Source organism: Vigna umbellata, chromosome 4, assembly GCF_029865625.1.
Source record: "Vigna umbellata cultivar VRB3 chromosome 4, Vumbellata_1.0, whole genome shotgun sequence".
NCBI lineage: Eukaryota > Viridiplantae > Streptophyta > Magnoliopsida > Fabales > Fabaceae > Vigna > Vigna umbellata.
In genome coordinates this window covers 1,799,573-1,815,725 of record NC_142168.1, presented here as the reverse complement: position 1 = coordinate 1,815,725, position 16,153 = coordinate 1,799,573, and the positions used below count along the sequence as shown (strand labels likewise).

Sequence of the window (16,153 nt, the reverse complement as noted above, 5' to 3'; positions counted from 1 at the left end):
GTAGCAGAACCACTATAGACAACAACTGTTTCATGGTCCTACCCTGTTCTCACAAGATATAGTATCTCATGAGGGATACCAGCGACCTGGTACAAGACAAGATATTTTTGATATTTCTTTGTATACTCTTGCAAAACAATGGATCTTTGGATGGTGTTGCAAATTAAAAAAGGCTTTCCCATAAACATGCCAAAAACAAGACCTTGAGCTCCTCTATGCCCTTCCACTGTTCATATCTTCATATATATCTTTGCTATGCTGCATATGATAGGAAGGAATATAGCAGTAACCTACTTGAGATTTCTTCCTCACAGTGGTGCCAAGCATATCACACTTCTATGAAAAATACAAACATCTAAAAAAAAAAAAAAAACCCAAGGTTTCTAATGCTGAACTGACCTAGTCAAGAGGCACTTGTGGCAGTACTTAATCGGACAATTCTTCCTTTCTTTAAGTTCTTGCAGGTTGCAGCAAAATTCTCCTTCTTTTGCCGGCACTTCACAGTGAAAACCAACAAAACAAATGTGTTATCATCCAAATGTACCACAAAATCAAGAAACAAACTGAACAACAAAGAGTAATAAAAAAAATCACCACACTCCAACATGCAACATGAAAAATTAGACATCACATAAGTAAAAAAGAGAAGAATTAATAAAATACTTGATGACAAGATTTTCCAGTTCCCCAATTTGAAGGGGAGGACTGGCCACAACATCCTCGGAGTTCTTAGTCTGAGCAGAAGATAATCTCACGTCCATTTTGAGTAGGAGAAAGGAATTCTCTCTTTGAATGCTGAGTTGAAGGGAGTAGCAAAGGAAGGACGGCTGGTTTGGAATTTTGAGAGTGTCCTTCCGTCTCTCTCTATATATAGTTAAAAAAAACTTTATTAATTGCGGCAATGAATATATTGATTTTTTTTATCAACCTATAAATGTATTAAAGCTAAATCTGAACAATTTTCTGAAGATGTTATTCTAATTTACTAAAAGTAGTCTACTAAATGCCAAGTGGATTACAATGGAAATTAGCCATAGCTTTAGATTCCAAAACCAACACAGACTGTGATCCCAAAAAAGCCTGAGACAATACAAAAGTATTTAGTAGAATCTCAAATGCTGAGACAACACAAAAAGAAGCTTGAAAAAGAGGTATAAATGCTAAGGATAAGAATAGAAGTTATAAGCTTAAGATGAGGTAAAGTCCATGATATACCTCCAAATGAACATAAATGGACTTTTAAATTAAATAAATAGTAACAAATGAATAAAAAAAGACCAGGGAACATAACGTGATTAAAAGAGCTAACAATACAGAGAGAGGTGATAGTGTGTGCACAAGGGAAGAGATGAACCAGCAAAATAAGTTATGCATCCTATTCTACTAATTTACTAATTTTTTGTTTAAATTAAAATTAGAAAAATTACTAATGAGTAATAGTACAATTGATTGGTTAACTAATGCAAATTTGACAATCATACTTCGACAAGGATCAATTGTAGAACAGGAGAACTTCTATTCGTATTCCTCAACAGTGAAGCAAGACAGACAAAATGATGTCTCAAAACTGAAGAACATATCACAGGCTACTTTAGAAGAATGTTTAAATTCCATTATCAACAAGTTCATGCAGTGGCAATCTAATGGTCTAGCTAATCCTGCCAGTGTGGATGAAGATTGTTAAGAGTCTGTAGTATGAAAAAAGATTCACATGCAATCCCCTAATAGTTTAAGTTTATTTTATGGTTGTTAATGAAAATATATCATTATGTATTAAGAAGGATTCAGTTTTGACCATGTTCAGAACCAAATCACCCAAATTTAAGTAGAAATTGGTTCAAGTACTGTGTTGTGTTTCATTTCAAACACAAGCAGAGAACAGAGAAAATAAATGTTACTTTATGTTTTATGTACTTCCTAAAAGTATGAAAATGGAGTAATAATATACAAAAAATAAAAGCACCTAATTGACTATTCACTAATTCAAATAACATACATGGTCATATAAGAATATTGTTTTCATGTCTCATCCAAATGCTGCTCATCTCCATAGCAATATCTGGTAAAATCACTCTTCACCTGTAAAATCACAGACAACACATGATAGATTTAATGTTCAAAGCCACCTAGGTTCGACACACAAGCAGTGGTAGAATGGAATGATTAGAGGGAAAACGAACTAATGTTAATAGAAAACAAAACAAATTGAAAAGTATGGATGAACTTGATATTGAATGTAAAATGACTATTTATAGGAATGAACTATTTGCTTGGTATGTACACCTATATCGTTGAAATTTTAGCATGATCCATGGACACTACACAAAAATGAACTCTGTACTACAAGTTTGTTTAACCAATATATTAGTCACAATAAAAAAGATAATGTGGCAGAAACAATTAACAAATATGTTTAATCTTGTTAAAATCCTGCAACTGAGGTTAATGATTTCATATCGGTTTGACTCGTGCAACAGACAATTCAACACTGAGCCGTTTAGACTATACATCCAAATGTGACCATTTTAGATAACACATTATGAGTAATTTAAATTGAAACCAACGATGACGGTAAGAATTAATCTACAATGAGATTACCTGTTTAAGAATTGGAGTTGCACATGTTTCCCACAAGCTTTGAGCATTTGAATATGTGAAGCATGGGCATGAGTTTTGCATACTGCAAAAAGATGGCACAATGACAGGAATAAACAATACGAAGAGTACGTGACCCACACGATCATTCAATCAAAACATCAATGCACCAAGAGAAACATGAAACAACTGTTAGGACTCAAATAGTCTAGTACTGTTTAAACATACTAGATGACATTTACACTACATTTTGATAATAACATTCATGATTAAGTTTTGAAGTAACTACAGAGTTAAACCACATATCCTCTTGTTTGAACAAATGCTTTGGAACTTGCTAAATCAACTAAAAAGCTTAATGAATTTATATTATCTAACCTTCTATAATACAAAAACAGCATGTCACTAATGTATATAATTTGTTTTTATCAATAAGTATTATCCAGCATCCAACACTCTGTTTATGGGAAGGATTTACTTTCTGGTAAGATTTTATTAAAAGAAGATGAATATTTTTACGTGCTTTAATTTAAAATTGTAAATAGCAATAATATAACACATAAAAGGAAAAATATTACATGTTATCCCTAAGACACTTACATTAATTTCCTTTTCTGATGTGTCCAACACATATCAACAAACCAGAGATGCACATAAGCAGTCTAACAAGAAAGAATAAAGCTATTTGGAGTAACTTTTTACAAGAATATGAAAGATTACAAGAACATCCGCTTCAACTTTCTAACAATCAAACATTTGTTTCAGTACCCATTATCAAATGTCTTACCATGAATACAATCTATCTAATTCAATGTCCAGAAGTACACTAGCTACTTCAAAAGAAAGTAATGCCAACAGTATTAGCTGATAAAGCTAAAGAAAGAAAATCTGATAAAAAAAATTAAAGAAATTTCCAAATCCAAATCACATTTAGACAACACATGAGGTGTTCCATTGGCTTCTCCCAAATGTGTGAATTCTTTCAAAGTAATGGTAGGATGATACACATTTCCATTCATTTGACAAACATTATAAGAATAAAATGTTCATAAAAGAGTGATTTTTTACACTTTTAAGAAAATAAAATAGAGTAAAAAGTAAAGAAGGATAGTGTCAAATGAATGTAAAAAATTTGCGTCAAAGTATATATCATTTTTTCATTCTTTTAAACTACAGCTTCCTTTGAATCAAACTTTCAACAACAACATTTAGCTGGTTTGAAACCTATGTCTTAAGGACGACTATCAAAGGTGCATGAATTCTTTTAAACTACTGCTTCCTTTGAATTAGACTTTCAACCACAATATTTAGCTGGTTTTGAAACCTATGTTTTATTTAAGGAGGACTATCAAAGGTAGCAGACAGTATGGGACTTTACAACACACATCCCCACAGGGGAATGATGTCTGGTAAACTGGGCAATCCTACTAGAGTAAGTAATATTCCATCTTAAAACAGATTCGTATTAACCAAAGAAGTTGCCCCCACATACATATAAGTTGCACTGAAAGACTTGATGTATGCAATGTGGGACTTCTAAACATTTCTCTTATAACTTGTGCTGTTAGCTTTTACATCAGACTTTTGATTTAAATTTGTCAACAAGTGAAGTTTACAAGTAGACTTTATTGGACAAACTCAATTCGTTTTAACAGGTTTCTTCCATTATAAATATTTAAGACTGAATTTAATTCAAACACCACCAAAGTGCTTATAGGTGTTTATGATGCAAGCATTTGCAACAAGTTATTTCTATTATTGAAAATAAATTAAAAATAAGGTGTTACACTTGGGATGTAAGTTTAAGTGTAAGTTGTCTTGATAACTCATTATGAGGAGATAAACTGAAAATAGTTTATTAACCTACTTATAAATCGTTTCAAACATTTACACAAATGCAAACACTCTAATTTCCAAAAAAATAATATTTTTACCAGAAATGGAAACACCTTTGTATAAGTTGTCTTTACAGTATCAAATTTAGAAAATTTATTTCATAAATTACAAATAACACCTATTAGGTCAGACCAATAGACCTTTCATAATTACTATTATTATTAAACTACAGCTTTTATGTGCATGCTCTAAATTTCTTACCAATTTTATGAACTATTCTGAGTTGAGAAGGCCAATCATGATCTTATGAACTTGAGTGAGTTAATATAAACCCTAACAGTAAATTACTTCTTCCAAACTCATCATAGGTATGGTCTGATTCAGTTCATATGTTGAGAAAAGAAGAACAGAAATATGGTTTCCAATGAGTGAAAACAAATACCATAGGAACCAAGATGAACCGATTGCGACCACCATGCGGCACAAGTATGAAACCCAGATGAACAAGCAGTGACCGACTTTAGCGCTGAGTCGGGAGCGAGTTGAATGGTGAAGAATAAAGAACCGGCCGGAGGGGACAGTCGCATCATCGGACATTGCAGAGATGTTGCTCTGTTAATAGCTTCAGCTTTCCTTCCTTCTTCTCTCAAAGAATTGTTATCATACAGAACTTTATTATATTTGGTAACAGGTTTCCATAATTATACTGAAAGTACCAGAATGAATACAAATGAATAATTTTATTGTTTTACATAAACTTTGTAAAATTAAAAATTATATACCAATTTTTTAATTGAAAACTGTTATATACAAAACATTTTTTAAAAATAAAAGTTATACTTTTTTTCTTCTATCCATTTTTTATTCTTTGGGTTCTTTCATGACTGTATTTAATTATACTTTATATATATAAATAGGATATATTTTTTGTGATTCCTTTTCTAATTTTACTCTCTTAATTATTATTTTTAAAATTTAAATAAGCAATAATAATAAATAAATCTATTGTAACTATTTTTTTTAATTCAAATAACTATTCATTATAAAAGAATTATTTATTTACTCTTTATTATTTTAGTAATTATTTTTTTAAAATTTTAAAAATATTTACACAATATTACATATATATTTTTATTTCAATAAATAAAATTATTTTATCTATAATTACAATAATTATATACAAATTTTATTTTATCAATTTTATCCCTTTAATTACTATTTTTAATATTTAAAAAATTTATAAATATTTAAAAAAATATGTATATATAAGTGCTGAGAGTACCTATGCTAATATTTTATAATAAATTTAGAATTTATATATTTCATATTTTTTTTTAAAAGATCTATCTAAAAACATTAAAAAATTTAAACCCAAAATAACTCTCCACGATAAATAAAATATGATTTGCAAGAACCTAGAAATTACAGTATTAGAGTTGATTGTGTTTTAAAATAATGAGATTAAGTATTTTTAGTTTTAAAATAATTCAATAATATAAATAGAATTTTTTAAACACGTCTCATTACTTAAAACAAATCCTGTAAAATTTGTTTCTTGAGTTTTTCTACCTTCTCTCTAAGAATTATAACCCCTGAATCATTTATTTAACGATCAAGAAGTGCCTAGAAGATCATTGTAGTGCGTTCTCCAACATCTACCGATCAGTTTCTAATTTAGAGCAAGTAAGTTTTGACTTTTTTTTCCTTTTGCTCTTAATTTGAGATCATGTCTAGGACTTTTTGGTCGCATGTGTTATGTACCTCAATTTCTTAGTTTCTTGTTGATCAAGAGTTCTAAGGACTCTCTTTGATCACTTTTCTGTGTTCTATAGGCGTCTCTAGAATTTCTTGAATTCTAAGCAAGGATTTCGACATTTATAGAGCTCAGTAGCTTTAGTGTAAGGCAAGAAAAAGCTAGTGTTTGCCTTTAAATTGGATTATAATGTATGAAATTGTGACTACTAGTATGTATGTTATTGCAATTTGTTGGCTATGTCTAAAATGATTGTTTTAGTGTTAATTGTGTTTGATTGAGAACAATGAATGATATCATGCTTGGATATTTGTGTGAACTTGGAGTAACCTTGTGAATGCAGTTGATATGTTTGTATTGGTATAATTTGGGTTGAAATGCTAGGAGTAATGGTGTGAGTAGAGTTATAGGTCAATTTTGGTCTAAAATGGAGGTTTGAGAGGTGATTTTCTAAAATATTGGTCTAATGTAAGAATGTGTGGTTTAGGACAGTTATTTTGGTCATTTGTAACTTGTTTGGGATGAGAAGTAGCTTATATGTGTGTTAGAATGGAGTGGTAGTTGTTTTAGCATGTTTGCAAAGTGGCTTCAGTGTATTTTGGATGGGGGTTTGAACTAGTGAAATTTTGAACTAGGAGTTATGTGTCAAAGAGGAGGGTTTGTGGTATGTTATCGAGTCATTTTTTACTTGTTGGGGTCCTTAAATTGGTTAAAAGTTAGCTAGAACTGGTGGAATTCGATTTTGATCTATAAGTTGAGGATTTAGTTGTTTTAAGTTGAAATCTTGTTGCATAATAGTGTTAAACTAGTATAAGATAGGTTATACGCATTTGTTTTGGTCTATGGTAGTTTAGAATTCAATTTAGGAGTGTTAGAAGTTGGTAAAAATGGTTATAATAGGTCATGTGTAGTCTAGAGGTGTTTTAGGCAATTTTGGTGCTGTAAAATTGTGTAGTGAGGCTAGGCAAGCAACAAGGGCTCGTTGGGCGAGTTTAGGGAAGTTCTGACACTAATTGGGTTCTAGGGGTTGGGCGAGCCAGCTCGCTTAGCTTGGGGAGCTTGCTGTTTCGAACTTGTTGGACAAGTGAAGAAAGTCATTGGGCGAGTATTTAGGATTTTTGGCAGAGAGTTGCAGAGGCTAAGCGAGCCAGCTTGCTTAGTTTGAGAGGCTTGTTGTTTTGACTCTTTCTGGGCAAAGGTTGTTAGTTGGACGAATGAGTTGAAGTTGTTTGATTGATTTGTTTTCTATTTCTTATTTTTGCTTGGATTTATATGGTGTAATGTATATGATACTTAGTGATATGTTTTGGAATATGTGGTTAAATGGATGTGAGGTTTATAAGAGTTCTAAGGATAATTCTTAATGATGGTTATCAATGTGTTAGTATGAATGTAAGAAACTAAGTACTAGTAGTTTATCTTGACACTCTAATGGTCATTCATTCTCAAGTAGAGAAAGATGATAGCAGGAGATCCTAGTCGAGGGGAACATTTGTTAACGAACTAACCTTGTGTGGTAGTTTGGGGTGGACTAGTTGTTTCACCACTACAAGTGCATGAACTACCATAGTTCGATATTCATACGATATCCGGATGAGTCGCATCTAAGTTTATTGCATGCTTATAGGGTGTTTGATTATTTGGCTTGGAATGTGATCTAGGTTGGAATCTTAACTATTATATGATAATTATGTTTACATTAGCTTACCCTGTTTTGTTTTCTTATGTATTTAGGTGTTCTTATTGCTCGTGTGTTTCGGCTATGATCATCTGGTAGGTATGAGCAGAGTGTGATAAGATTTCTGTAGAGCAAGCTTTGGATAGAAGGACAACATATATTTAGTTTTCTCTAAACTAGCTAGATGCATATAGTTTTGATCTTAATACCTTGTATATAAAATTTATTTTTATAATTATGTTAAATGCCTGTAAATTAATTTTAATTTTGTTTGTTAACTGATCTACATGTGACAGTTTCTTTATAATTTTAATACTATGTAATTGGGATATTACATAATTTAAATTCATATGGAAGAAAAATTAAAAATCAAATTTTCCATACATCTTCCATAACTAAAAAATATTAAAATATTGAAGGCCGAAACAAATATCTTGTATGTTAAAAATACTTTTGATTTAAAGGTATATTTAAATAATTTCTTTAAAATATATGTTTATATTATTTTTAGTATTCAACCTTCTTTTTCATGTGTACTCTCGAAATCAAATACATTTTATTAGTTATTTTGTTCATTTGAGTTTCATTACTAATGTGTGTGTTGATCTTTTTTTTAATCATGTAATACATTAATTTTTGAATGTATTAATAGGTGATGTGAGATTTGTAGATATTTTGTTGGATCTGAAACCATATAAATATTTAATTTAAAATAAATTAGCATATCCTTACGAGTAAGGTGATACATTTTCTGAGTATTTTTTTTATGACTTGTGCAATTAATTTTCATAGAAGTCTTCTCAACTAACAACTAAAATAGTATATTTTTATTTATTTGAGAAGCTGAATTCATTCTAAATACTTTTTTCTTATAAACATTTATTGTGAAATTTATTCACTCAATATGGAAATTTAGTTTAGATATTTTCATTGGTTTTAAAACCATATAAAAATTCATTTTAAATAAATTTACATTTGTGAAACTGGTCAACAAATATATAAGTTGTATCACATGAATTAGTTACTTGGATTAGGTGATATGGCACTTCACAACTTTTTCCAATAACTTCCTAATTAACTTTGTTTAGAAGTCATTTCAACTAACTTTGTTAACAACAAAATATACTAGTAGATTTGATTTCTTGAATTCATTCTAAATATTTTCTTGTCCTATAAATATTCACAGTGAAATTTATTCACTCAACATAAAAATATTTGTACCAGTAAGGTTGTCAGTAATGTTATTAATAAATATGTAATTTTTTTCTGCATTTGTTTTGTGGTACAAGACAATCACTAAATATCGGTTGTCAGTAAGGTCAACTATAATTATTTTACTAAAAATTTTTTACACGTCTTTAAATCATGAGAAGACCAGAGGATTTATGTACTACACACGATTTAAGCTACCTAATCACAAGCCAAGCTTTTACCACTCGGTCATAAACTTGTCTGTCATATTCTACTAGATGTTATTAATTCATAGTATTTATAACCATCTTATAAGTAGTATACACATCAAAGTAAATGATTTAAGTTCTTTTTTTATACAACATCAATTATTATGTGAAGCACAGTCTTTTAACTTGGTGTCAAAGTATTTTTACAGACACTACCATTTATTTATGGAGAACGAAAATAAAAAATATAACAGAAGGAAGCTCACATAACACATAGAAGACTAAGAAAGTCCATGAAAATCATCTTCTTATAGTACATTCGACTCCAAAAATATAATATTTATTTACATTGAAATTTTTTCACTCAATATGAAAATTTGGTTTGAAATCACATAAAAAAATCATTTTAAAATAAATTAACATTTGTGGAATTGACCAATAATAGTTTATGAATTGTTTACAAGTTATTTCAAAGAAAATTACTATTAGGTCAATGTAATATATCTATCATGAAGTTTTAGAGTACAATTATACATATGTTGGTTAATGCCATAAATATTAATTAGTTTTAAGAAGAAATCATACATTATATCAGATACTATAGTTAGACTTCACGTTACTTTCTTTTGAGGTATAGTTTTAGAACATTGGCTGATAGTAATTTATCTTCTTCTTGATAACTTAAAATTTGTCTAAGGTTTCCCAGTTGAGGGAACCTAGTCATCCCCATCGAAGGTCAATTTGGTCTTCCTTCCCTAAGGTTGGCTCGAGTCATCATCAATTGAAATTCATCTAAAAAGGTCCTAATAAAAATTTGACCCCAACTGAAATTCCACGAGTCAGCCTTGACCGAAACTCCACCAAGACAAGTGTTAGAATCACACAGTAGAATGTTCACATGAGGTTAACCAAGAGAGGGGTGAACTAATTTACTTAATAAAAATTGTGCCTTTTTAAAATTTTCTCTTTTTATGGATTGATTCATACAAATTTATCGTTTAAAAAAAGAACAATAAGGATAAATATTATAGGGAAAGAGGAAGTTGCATATATAGTTTTATATTGGTTCAAATTAAAGACCCTACATCTAGTTCTTAATCTCTCTAAATAAGGATTAACTAATCACTAAAATAACAAGAACTTACAATAACAAATAGTAGAGTAAATCTTAGAAAGCATCTCTTTTGAAGGCACGAACAACTCTTTCTTTGACACACAAAGAATGTACAACTTTTCCTAGTCACAACATATGTACACAATCACTTAGACACATTAAGTGAAAGCTCTCACTTCTACCCACACTTCAATTTTCAAAAAGCACAAAGAGTTTCTTTACAACACCACATTAAACCTCTAAAATGAATCATTTGTTCGAAATTTCGCTTAAGCAAAATGTATATAGACACAATATTTGAAAATTAGGTTAAAAAGCTGAAAGTATTTTTCACAATTTTCATTGAAGATCGATTATCATAAGTGGTAATCAATTATTTTTTCTTAGCTATTTAAAAAATTATTTTCTCTTTATTATAATCGATTACCAAGTGTGATTAACTGGAGTAAATCGATCAATTATGATAATTGTTTATTCTAGAGCATTTTGAAAATAAAACTCTTACTTGTGTAATCTTATGCAACTAGCTGTGTATTCTTCTAAGTCCAATCATAATCGTAAATGACTTATTATAAAGCTTAAAGTAAACAACAAGTCTTCTAAAATCATTTGTAGTGGTTTTGGATTCTTGGACCTTCTTTTTGTCATCATTAAAATTCTTATCTTCATTTCTTCTGTTGTTGCTAACAATGTCCAACCAAAATTTGGCGAAGCGAGTCCAAACCAATATGTTGGGGAGTCCAAGCATGATTGAAGTCTATCTCGTTAGCCCCAACCAAAATTTCGAACGAGTCGACCACGATCGAAATTTGATCGAGTCGACCCCAACAAAATTTGGTCAAGTCAAGCCCCGACCCAAATTTCAACCGAGTTAGCCTTAATCGAAATTCAACAAAGTCGACCCAGACCGAAATTAGACCATGTTGGCCAGACCGAAATTCGACAGTGTGACCTTGGCAAAAAATTTGACCGAGTCGATCCATACGAAACTCAGTCAAGTAGAGCTCAATCAAAAATTCGATCGAGTTCGTCTGATCGAAATTAGCTAAGATGACGTCAATGGAAATTCGACCGAGTCAGTCTAGGCTGAATTTACTGATCGATCAAGGAGAGTCAGTCGTGGTCAAAATTAAAAAAAAATTGAGTCGACTGAGTGAAATTCAATCGAACGGGCTTCGACTAAGCTGTCTGGGTCAAATGTTGGTTGAGTCGGCTATGCCCAAAGGTCAACTAATGAATGCATATTTATACCTTCTTAACTTTTAATATTGATTTCTTAATTGACTTTTGTGCTTAAAATTTTGTTTTAATCATGATTTATTCTAAGATAACTAAATGAACTTGAGAGGTTAAAAATAATTTTTTAGTTGAATAAATGTTCTTTTATTATTTTGAGGTGTATTAATGCAATTGAAGATAGGTTTAAGGTAATAAATTATCTAGACTACAAGAAATTAAGTCAAAATGAAGAAGGCAAGATAAACATCAAAAAGTAAGAAAAATGATGACTTATTGAAAAACTAATTGGGCTGAGCCAAAACTGAATTTGAGTAAGCCATGAAGAAGGAATGGGCAACAATGATTTATTTATTTTTTGTACAAAAAGAACTTTGATAATTCAATAATTTTTATGATAAAAGATAGTTTGAGACAAATACTTTAGATTTTTTTTGATATTTTGAAATAAATATCTTATTTAATTATAAAAAATCATCAAAACATAATTAAATTTGAAATCTTTTGGAATATGACAAAATATCTTAGGAACTTTCTAATAACCTTATTATGTCATTTCCATTATCTTCACTTCATCCGTCTATTTTTTTTATGTTATTTTTAGGTATCATAAAGTGTTAAGTCTTTAGGATTGTTTTTGTTGTATTTTCTTAATTTAGTTTTGAGGTTAAGTGGAATAAGTTTGTTTTTTCTTTTGATCAATGTTGTGATTTTTATTTATTTATTTATTTTCTTTTAATCAAATAAAAATAATAATTTTTACATTATAATATAGTTAGTATGATATTTAATCTATGTGGAAATTAATTAATTGTCGAAGAGAAATGAGTTGAAAGTATCAAGAATGATCTAATAAAAAAATTTGGTTATATGTTAATATATTTAGAAAATTATTTATAAATAAATTTTTAAAATAATTTAATGTAAAATATAAATTTTCAAAATTATAAATTTTAAGTTAAGATAAATAATTATTATAAAATTTCAGTGAATAAAATATTATATTTGAGTATAAAAATATATTATAATAAATTGTAAGAATGTAAATAAATTAATTTTATTTTATTTATAAATAAAACATGTATTGCAAAATATCAAATTTATTTTATGTTATTAATTATTTTAATTTTAATTTTATGATGATAATAAAATATATTTTAAAATATTCAATTATTATTTATAATTTTATATTTTAATTATTTATTTTGTTAGATTAGAAAAATTAAATCTTTTATTGTATTTTATTTACTTTTAATCGATTGTATTTGTTTAATAAATTATGGGTTTTGTTTATAAGTAAAAATAAAAGTTAATGAAATATTTATTATAAATGTTACTTAGATGAATTCCATATTTCAATTCCAATATTTCTCACTTCTATTATTATTGATATCTTTTCTCATCAATCACCTAGACCCAATCATCACAACTCCTTCAGTTTTTACTCAATTATCAACTTCTCCATTTTTCATGCAAAAAGAATACACAACCACTCCATCATTTTTTTATTTTTTTCTATTTCCCCTTCTTTATTCATTCAACTTTAACAAAAACATAAACCATTTTTCTTGATTTACAATCTTCATTCTCTCTAACTAAGATATCCATCATCTACTCCTACATTATCAATCACACAAAAATCACTCTCATTTTTCTTCACCTTCACCACACAGAACCCTATAATACTCCTTCCTCTACTCAAATTCCTTTGTTCCCCAATTTGAAAAAACATATGAGAATAAAAAAGCCAAATAGTCCCAACAAAAATGTCTTTCAAAGAAAAAAATCAAAGGGATCAACAGTGGTGAGTAATCCAAATCAGAAAATATAAAACATCCCAAAATAATAAGAATTAAGAAAACATAAAAAGAGGTTGTTTGTGTCTTGACGGGTTGCGATAAGCAAAAGTTGGAATAAAAGGAATACACGGAGGTTGTGTGACATTGGTGATGGTTGATGCGGCAAAGACTATGTTGTTCGACGACAGGTGTCGCCGAGTCTTAGGTGGGCAAGATAGATAATATTGCAGGTGGAGAAGGTGTTGCCTTTATAGGTGGATTTAGAAAATTCAATCTATCCTCGTGAAAATAAGAATAAGTTTGTATTTTGTTTTTGTTAAATATATTTTTAATTCCTCAACTTATATATGAAATTAAAATGAGTTGAATATGTTTTTGGTTCATAATTTATCATAAAAAATTAGAATTAATATCTATTTTATTCTCTGTATTAGTTAGTTTTGTTCAAGACGGTTCTCACCTTTTTTTAAATGTTCAAAGTGATCTCTTATTTTGTAAAAAATATTTAATTTGACCATTTTTGCTGATGACATTTAAATCGCTAACAACGTAACGTCCACCTTCACCAATATTCAATGAATTGTCTAGTGTTAAAATACGTGGCAAGATCAACCCAAGACATGAAAATGTTAAAGTTTAAAGTTAAAGTTTAGCTGAGGACGGTTAGGGTTCGTATATGAAGAGGGTTGGGGTTCATTGATTTTTTTTCCCTCAATTGAGCAAAGTCCTTGTGTCGAAAGAGGTATGACTTCTTCCCGATGTTCTTCTTCTTGTTCCAATACATGGGGAAAGTAGTTTCTCATTCATCACATGGTGGTGGTTGGAGGGGAGGTGGGATAATCCCCATTTGCAAGTGTGGTGATATTGCTATAACAAAAATGGCCAGAGCTACAAAGAGTGTTGGGTAGATAATTTTGGGAATGTCGTCACTACAACGTTTTATGAATATCTCTTTTCATGTTATGTCTATTGGATTTATGTGTTGATAGATAATACTGACTGTGAAGTTATTTTGGTGAGTGACAAGGTGGATCTTCAAATGGAATGTACTGTAACTTTTTCAAGTGGTATTATGAAGAAAACATTGATGAAAGAGATGTTACAATTGTGAGGCAAAGGAGGGGGTTTATGATCTGAAAAATTTAGTGAAAGTTTTGAATAAAAGGATAAAATTTTTAGTTGGAGTTGTGTGTGTTAGTAGTATGCTAAACATTTTAATAATTTGGTTGTGTTTAGGTTGATGGGTTTAGGTGGGCAATTTGGTTGTATTTTTTGTTGATGTAATGTTAAGGTTAATGTTTAGGGTGGTGTTTGTAGGTTGACGTAATGCATGATGTATTAGTGTCTTTTAATAAGTAGAAATGAAGAATCAAAGAAATTTGATTTGCTTATGTTCAATTTAGTCCCCCTTTTATTTAAAAAAATCGCAATGTGCTCCCTGATTTATATCAACATGATACATACCAAGGTAGTAATATAATTCACTTAATAACATTATAATATAATAACATTAATGAGTTAATTCTCAATCAAATGTTGCAAATTACATAATCAAAGTACATAATCAAAGTACAGAATTAAAGTACATAATCAAAGTACAAAATGAAATTACATCAAAATTTTCCTAATAATTTTCCCAATCAAAGTACATGAAATTACTACTAAACAACTTTTATCCTACTATCTAATTTTCCCTTTTCATTGGTTGAGTTAATTGTAGTATGGATTCAGACAAACATAAAATCTCTGGAACATTAGGTCACCATTATCAGTGTGTACTTTAACCTTAACTGTTGATCATGGGTTACACCTCAACAACCTATATGCATAGTCCTAAATCCTTCTAAACTGTTCTTTAAAATCACCTCAAGTTGACTTGATGGCATTAACTTTATCCTACGTGCTTTAGAAATTGCAACATTGGTAGTCCATTTTCTCAATGCTTTTGAACCTATTTGATTCACCCTTAAATTAGGATTTTCTTGTAAAGACCTATCCAATTTCTCACTCAACCATTTATTATTCATCATTTTAATGTTAAATTATCTCCTACAAGTATGAGTATCAACAATTTTCCTTAATTGCCAAGTTTTACGTGAAGACAAAAAGGCACAATAAGTTATTCATGTACACCTACGTTGGCCACCCACGCATCTGACCCTTACCCTACGTTTATAATTTTTCACAAACTTGAGTGCCCTTTGATGAGTTCATATTTATGTCCAGATTTATGCTTTAAAATTCAAATTTTTGATGGGATAATTGTGCTTAAATGGTTGATTTTAAGTGAATTTGTGATGATTGGAATTGTTGGGTTTGGAAATAAAAAGGGACTTAAAAGGTGATTTTTAGTTGCATAAATTATTCTTGGAAATTCTTACATTTATTTGTGCAGCTAAGAATATAAGTTTTATTGGTCCAAATGGCAATTCAAGGCCTAAAATTAGATTTTATTTGGAAAATAATATACAAATGGGTCAAACAGACAAACTTGACTTCATTCATTCATTCACCACTTCTCTCTCTTATTTCATCTTGTATTCAACTCCATTCATGGAGAGCTAAGCATCTAGGACTATTCTGATGTAATTCCATTATGGATTCTAAGGTTAGGTTGAGTTAATGCAATTGTTTATTTTGATTATTGATTTAAGTTGTTCTCTTTCTATGTCTTTCATCTCTCTATCAAATTAAAAGCAAAGATTTTTTCATCATAATGTGTTTGAATCTACATGCATGTTG

General features: G+C 29.6%; 2 protein-coding genes across 4 annotated transcripts in view; both read right to left on the bottom strand.

The window, feature by feature from the left end:
- LOC148198949 (uncharacterized) overlaps nucleotides 1-5,110 on the bottom strand; it is a 39,189-nt gene extending 34,079 nt beyond the window's left edge. For 2 of the 3 annotated variants that reach the window (XR_015786111.1, XM_088113743.1), the window contains exon 1: nucleotides 4,874-5,108. The gene's annotated coding sequence lies outside the window, so the exon portion shown is untranslated. Of the gene's footprint in view, nucleotides 1-4,873 lie in introns of all 3 variants that reach the window. The other variant, XM_088113744.1, reaches the window with a different exon arrangement.
- Nucleotides 1-16,153, bottom strand: part of LOC148198948 (uncharacterized) — a 29,294-nt gene that overhangs the window by 3,590 nt on the left and 9,551 nt on the right. The window contains exons 4-5 of the mRNA XM_088111845.1: nucleotides 1,020-1,080; nucleotides 400-496 (exon numbers count right to left, since the gene is read on the bottom strand). Coding sequence (XP_087967971.1) covers nucleotides 400-496; nucleotides 1,020-1,080 — 158 coding nt within the window. The remainder of the gene's footprint in view (nucleotides 1-399; nucleotides 497-1,019; nucleotides 1,081-16,153) is intronic.